Below are 6,665 nucleotides of genomic sequence, written 5' to 3'. Positions count from 1 at the left end.
GTACCCCAACCTTGCTCAGTTGGCCGGGCGGCCAGCTCTAGGGAATAGTTCTTTGTGTTCTAAACTTCTTCTTCATTGTCAAGTAATATGAGAGCCACTTAGTTCTTGTGGACCCTTGCAATGCTGCAAGAAATGTTTTGGGACCCCTCCCCAGATCGTGTGTGCCTCGATACAAAGAATGTCACGGGAGCTCTACGGACAATGTCTTCGACCTTCACTGGCTTGGTTTTTGCTTCTGACAGTGCATCTGTCCGTAACTGAGAAGATGAGCCCATATATATAGACAGGTGTGTGCTTTCCAAACTCAATGACCAATCAATTGATTTACCACAGGGGACTCCAGTCAAATAAATACTATAGAACAATCTCAAGGGATGATCAATCCGGAAAACAGGATGCACCTGAGCTGCAATACGAGTCTCATTGCAAGTTTGATCGGATAGGTTAAGTAAATAAGGGTTCTTTCGTTTTCTTGTATTTTTAAAAAATTTGCTGCCCAAATAATTCTAAGCACAAACCTGTTTTCTCTCCGTAATCTTATCTATGTCTGTGTGTAGCATTGATTGTTATTGTGTAATCAATCTTTAAGAAAGTTCAATGTGAAAGCCCTGTAACTAACATATGTTGGAAAAAGTCTAAGGGGTCTTGATACTTTCCCGAATATGCACAATGTACTACAAGTGTAGTCTTAGCACTACTTTACCATTCTACTATGTTAAGTTCGTCCCTGCTGAGTCAGGTTTGGGCCGTCTCGTCTGGAACAATCTAAAATTAAAAAAGATTTTTTCTTCCCTCTCTCTCTCTCTCTCCTCTCTCTGCCTACCTCTCTCTCTCTCTCTCTCTCTCTCACTATCTCTCTCTCTTCTCTCATCTCTCTCCTCTCTACTCTCTCTCTCATCTCTCTCTTCTCTCTCGTTCTCTTTCTCAATCTCTTCTCTACCTGATCCTCTCTCTCTCTCCTCTCTCTCTCTCTCTCACGTTTCTCTTTTTTTACTCTCTCCTCTTCTCTTCTCTTCCTTCTCTCTCTCAATTCCTCGTCTCTTCCTCTCTTCTCTCTCTCTCTGTGCTCTCTCTCTCTCTCCTCTCTCTCTCTCTCTCTCTACTCTCTCTTCTCTCTCTTCTCTACTCTTCTCTCTCTCTCTCTTCTCGGTTTTCTCATTTGGAGGCTAGTTGTCCAACAAAACAATTAGCAAGAGGCAGCCGTCTCAGCGCTATGGGGAACTCCCGAACGCAGGCCCCTGCCTTATTCTTACTAATGACCTACCTCCTCTCCTCCTCCCCCTCTCTCCTCCCCTGCATCATCTCTCTCTCAGGACCGAGTGGGCAGCTCCTCCGTGCAGCTGCGGCCTGAGTGTGAGTCGGCCAAGTTTATTTTTCTACCCGGTGGTCCTGTAAGGGTGACATGAGGGGAGGGGGGAGGGAGTAGAGTGCCACAGGCCCTGGTCAAAAGTAGTGCACTATAAAGGGAATAGGGTGCCATAGAGCCCTGGTCTAAAGTAGTGCATTATATAGGGAATAGGGTGCCATAGAGCCCTGGTCTAAAGTAGTGCACTATATAGGGAATAGGGTTCCATAGGGCCCTGGCCTAAAGTAGTGCACTATATAGGGAATAGGGCCCTGGTCTAAAGTAGTGTACTATATAGGGAATAGGGTTCCATAGGGCTCTGGTCTAAAGTAGTGCACTACATAGGGAATAGGGTTCCATTTGGGACACACAGCCAGTGCCTTCAGAAAGTATTCACACCCGTTGACTTTTTCCACGTTGTGTTGTGTTACAGGCTGAATTTAAAATTTATTAAAAATATACTTCTTTTTACACACAATAACCCCGTAATGTCAAAGTGGAATCATATTTTTAGACATTTTTACAAATTAATAAAAAARGAAAAGCTAAAATGTTTTGAGTCAGTAAGTATTCAACCCCTTTGTTATGTCAAGKCTWAATAAGTTCAGGAGTAAAAATGTGCTTAARAAGTRACATAATWAGTTGCATGGACTCACTCTGTGTTCAATTATAGTGTTTAATGGTTTTAAAATTGACTACCCCGTCTCTGTACCTCACACATACAAATATRTGTCAGGTCCTTCAGTCGAGCAGTGAATTTCAAGCACAGATTTAACGACAAAGACCAGGGAGGTTTTCCAATTCCTCGCAAAGTAGAGCACCTATTAGTATATGGGTAAAAAAAACTAAAACTGACATTGAATATCCCTTTGAGCATGGTGAAGCTATTAATTAKACTTTTGGATAGTCTATCAATACACCCCAGTCACTACAAATATGCAGGATTCCTTTTTAACTCAGTTGACAAAGAGGGATTTCACCATGAGGTCAACGGTGATTTTAAACCAGTTACAGAGTTTAAATAGCTGTAACAGGAGAAAACTGGGGATGGATCAACAACACTGTAGTTACTCCACAATACTAAACTAAATGACAGAGTGAAAAGAAGGAAGCCTGTACAGAATACAAAATATTCCAAAACATGCATCCTGTTTGCAACAAGGCACTAAAGTGATACTGCAAAAAAATGTGGCAAAGAAATATACGTTTTGTCCTGAATACAAAAGATCTATGTTTGGGGCGAATCCAACACAACTCATCACTGAGTACCACTCTTCAAATGTTCTAGCATGGTGGTGGCTGCATCATGTTATGGGTACGCTTGTCATCAGTAGGGACTCAGGATTTTTTTAGGATAAAAAAAGAAAAGGAATAGAGTTTAGTTTCACAAAGTCCCAGAATAAAACCTGGTTCAGTCTGCTTTCCACCAGACACTGGGAGACAAATCCATGTTTCAGCAGGACAATAACTGAAACACAAGCTCAAATATACACTGGAGGTACAAAAAAACTAAATTGAATGTTCCTGAGTGGCCTGGTTACGGTTTTGATTTAAGTCGGCTTGAAAATCTCTGGCAAGACTTGAAAATGGTTGTCTAACAACAACCAACTTGACAGAACTTGAAGAATTTAATAAAGACTAATGGGTAAATATTGTACAATCCAGGTTTTGCAAAGCTCTTTGAGACTTACCCAGAAAGACTGACAGCTGTAATCACAGACAAAAGTGATTATAACATATATTGACTAAGGCAATTTAATAATTGTCTAATCCCAAATATATTTGTGTTTTTATTTTCCAATATTTAAAAAATTACATGTAATAAAAAAAAATATTCCACTTTGATATTACATAATATTTCGAGTCAATCGTTGACAATTCTTTTTTATTTTTTTATTTTTACAGTTAAATCAATTTGAATCCCACTTTGTAACAAAACTAAATTTTGAAAAAAATATAAGTGATGTGAATACTTTCGGCAGGCAACTGTATACAATCTGTCCCAGCGAGGCTATGTGTGGGTCATCCCGCCTGTGGATCGCTACAATAACATGACACTAATAGATGGATGTGGGGGCTTGTTATTACACCATGCTCTGCTCTACTCTCCTCCTCTCTTCTCTCTTGTCTTCTCTTTCCTCTCCTATTATAATCTGTGTTTGCAGCTCAGGAGTGAAGGTGTGTGTGTGTGTATGTGGGTGTGTGTGTGTCTGTTTTGCACAATGTAGCTGCATAGTGACACGGGGCTGTTGTTTTGTGTGTGTGTGTTGTGCAATGTAGCTGCGCAGTGACACCGGGCTGTCCCAGACCGGGTTTATCCTCCCTGTCTCCCGCGCCAGGGTGAGCTGCTAGCTGCATAAATATCTGTCTTCCGTGTGTAAACAGTACTGTCATTAACCCGCGTGATATTAAACAAGGCGTCTGCATCTGGATTAAGCGCCGCGGGCACATTTTACTACTTTCAAAAAGGTTGACCTTCCAACCTACATACCTATTCTCTTGCGACACTATTACCGACATTTATTCACGTCAAAAGGAAGAAAACTACCATGGAATAATTGTATAAATGAAACACAGGCAGGGCCCTAACCAAGGCGCAAACCATATCTTTGTTGTTTTTTAACGAGATAGTCTAGTAGGCTTATCCATTGTTTACTTTTGGAGATAAAGAAAAACAAATAAACCTGGACCAGTGGACACTTGGATTTGTTTTTCTCCCCCGGTGCTCGTTTCTAGAGTTTTGCGCTGTAATTTTGAGGGATTGGTAATAACCAGGGGTTGTAGGGTTAGCAGGAAAATAGCCTATAGCCTACAGTAACAACAAAAAAGTGTCRTGTAGAATTTAAATTCCTCTTTGTCAAATTCCAACACAATGCACATTGGGGAAGAAAATTATGARGATGAATACATTTTATTCACATACAATCTGGCTATTCAGATAGGATATTGAGACATTTTTCATGTGCACTTCCAACGCGGTGACTGACAACATCACCTGTAAAACAAATACTCGTGTGACAAAGTTGTTTTTTTWAAAGCATTTTTAAGAGTTTAAAAAACGTATACAAAACACAATATGTCCTCGAACCAGCAAAGGCAACATGTGAACACTTTAAATATAAAATCCGCTTCTCTGTATGGGAACGCGTGAGAGAGCGTGCGCTCTCCCGGTATTCCCACTCATTATTTGGTTTAGGAAAGATGATGTGCATTTCTGTCCATCTGAAAAAGTTTTTAAAAAATGTATCATGTCCATCCCTTGACGGTTAATGTTAATGGCATGTCCATCCGTTACATCATGAGGCGGTTGTTCCACACAACCGGGTGGTGTTGAGCATCTCTTTCAAATCATTCTCCGGTTTCCCGGCGACCATGAAGGGCCACGTCTGGAGAGAGAGAGAGAGAGAGAGAGAGAGAGAGAGAGAGAGAGAGAGAGAGAGAGAGAGAGATAGAGAGAGAGAGAAAGAGAGAGACAGAGAGAAAGAGAGAGAGAGACAGAGAGAGAGAGACAGAGAGAAAGAGAGAGAGAGAAAGACAGGAAATTACAATTCAATTCATGGGGTGTTCCAAAACAATTGTATAACAATATTGCCCCCCCCCCCCACACAAAAAAGCTAAATGTTTTTATTTAACACAAAATAGCATTTTTAAACCTCATCCTCATTAGCCTATCCATTTTTAGACTGGGTCAAGAAAACAACTTCACACAAAACATAAGGTTTATTTTTTTATCCTTGACATCTTTCAAGTTAACCTAACTTGTAAACATCATAATAATAGGCGTAATTGAATAAATAAAATATAGGCTCTATATATATGTTCGATATGTTTTCCTCTGTCTGCTGAACCTGAATAACATGGATAAACTAATGGTGACGTGTTTAAAGCAACACGGAACAATATATATTTTTTTTTAAAGCAGCCCTGTTGGGAAATGATGAATTGGGGGTAATAGTATTAATCAATTATTGTGTGAATGATATAGGCCATACAAAGGTGCTAGTGGGTTAACAATCAGATGCACCCCAGTCGCATAGGCTAGCTAACCCATAARAGTACCGTCCAAACAGAGTGATGGCCATTCTCCTTCACAAACTCAGCTGATCCGTTTGATTCACGACGAGACTTTTGGATCACTTTTAATTGTATCAAGCTAGACTATTTATTAGTAGACTTTCTGTCTCTCTGAGACTTTTTATTTTATGTCAATAGTCAGGAAGTTTCTACTGGTCACTGTGTTAGTTAAATGATCTTCTGCTCTGATTGCTCTTTGGGGTTTAGGTTGAATAACCTATCTGTAAAGCGCTTTGCGAAAATTGCTGATGTAAACAKGGGTTAGGCCTACATTTAATTAAAWRAACGGCGGTATAAAATACATGTGATTGATTTGAATTTGAGGTGTGTCTCTCACCAGGTTCACCGGGTGGATAAATCCGTTCTCGTATTTGTCGTTGGCGAGGATCTGCCGTAGATGGGCTATGTAGCTCGAGGCGAGGCGAAGTGTGTCCAGTTTGGAGAGCTTGGTGTCCGGCGGGACCCACGGTAAAGTCGTCTTCAAACGGGAAAACGCTTTGGATAGCACGCGCATCCTTGCCCTCTCCCGTGCGTTGGCCGCGTTCCTCTGCGGCTGCTTGCCGCCCCCATCGTGCGCCACGCCGTTCAGCGCGGTTTTCCTACTGGAACCTGTTTTCCGTTTCTTTCCCCGGGCTGATTTGTCGTTGGCCGAGCCGCCCTCGCAGTTCGAACTCTCCCCGGTGCTCTCGTTCGACGTACCGGAGTCTTTACCGGAAGAGCCGAACTTCAGGATGCCGTCCAGGAGCTCGTCGTCAACGTCGCTAAGCGACCCGGTGGACATGGTCGGTTGTCGGTTGGGGCGCGCGTCCTCAGCAGAACATGTGTGACACGGGACYGACCGTCGAGGACGGATTAGAGACTGGTGGAGCCTGAGGTGAGCGAGCTCTCCGGTGTGTCCTCCTACTCCTCGAGACCCAGGCTGTTCATGAACCGGAATTACGGACCGGAGGATGTGGAGTTAACTGTAAGCATGCGCCCTTACGGAACTGACCATTTATCTCTGTGACCGGGGGGCGTGACCGCGAGGCTAGGCGAGTCACGGGGAAGGGAGGAAGGGACCATGAGTGATGAGATGAACAATTCTACACAGTTTCAAACACAAACTTTTACAAGTGGATGCTATAGGCCTAGTGTGTTAGCTGAACACGTAATCGCATGTTATTTTTAAACAGTTATTAAAAAAAAACCGACAGGAGAGAAACAAATGTGTCATTTTTTCTATCAGTGTAAAAACACAAAGACCACT

The 6,665-nt window shown here is 42.1% G+C and overlaps 1 protein-coding gene across 1 annotated transcript; it reads right to left on the bottom strand.

The window, feature by feature from the left end:
- Nucleotides 1-4,237: 4,237 nt before the first annotated feature.
- On the bottom strand, nt 4,238-6,384 carry tcf21 (transcription factor 21). The gene is made up of 2 exons (XM_024010592.2): nt 5,757-6,384; nt 4,238-4,731 (listed from the first exon to the last, which is right to left on the bottom strand). Exons 1-2 carry the CDS (start codon nt 6,198-6,200, stop codon nt 4,642-4,644), a joined length of 534 nt encoding a protein of 177 aa, XP_023866360.1. The 5' UTR covers nt 6,201-6,384; the 3' UTR covers nt 4,238-4,641.
- Between the last annotated feature and the right edge of the window lie 281 nt (nt 6,385-6,665).

Source organism: Salvelinus sp. IW2-2015, linkage group LG20, assembly GCF_002910315.2.
Source record: "Salvelinus sp. IW2-2015 linkage group LG20, ASM291031v2, whole genome shotgun sequence".
In the NCBI taxonomy this organism is placed as follows: Eukaryota; Metazoa; Chordata; class Actinopteri; order Salmoniformes; family Salmonidae; genus Salvelinus; species Salvelinus sp. IW2-2015.
The sequence above is the reverse complement of the archived record's forward strand: the minus strand, read 5'-3'. Positions and strand labels throughout refer to the sequence as shown.

Coding starts and splice junctions, on each gene's coding strand:
- tcf21 (XM_024010592.2), bottom strand. CDS start 6,200: ATGTCCACCGGGTCGCTTAGCGACGTTGACGACGAGCTCCTGGACGGC. Junction 4,732..5,756: donor TTATCCACCCGGTGAACCTG/GTGAGAGACACA, acceptor CTCTCTCTCCAG/ACGTGGCCCTTCATGGTCGC.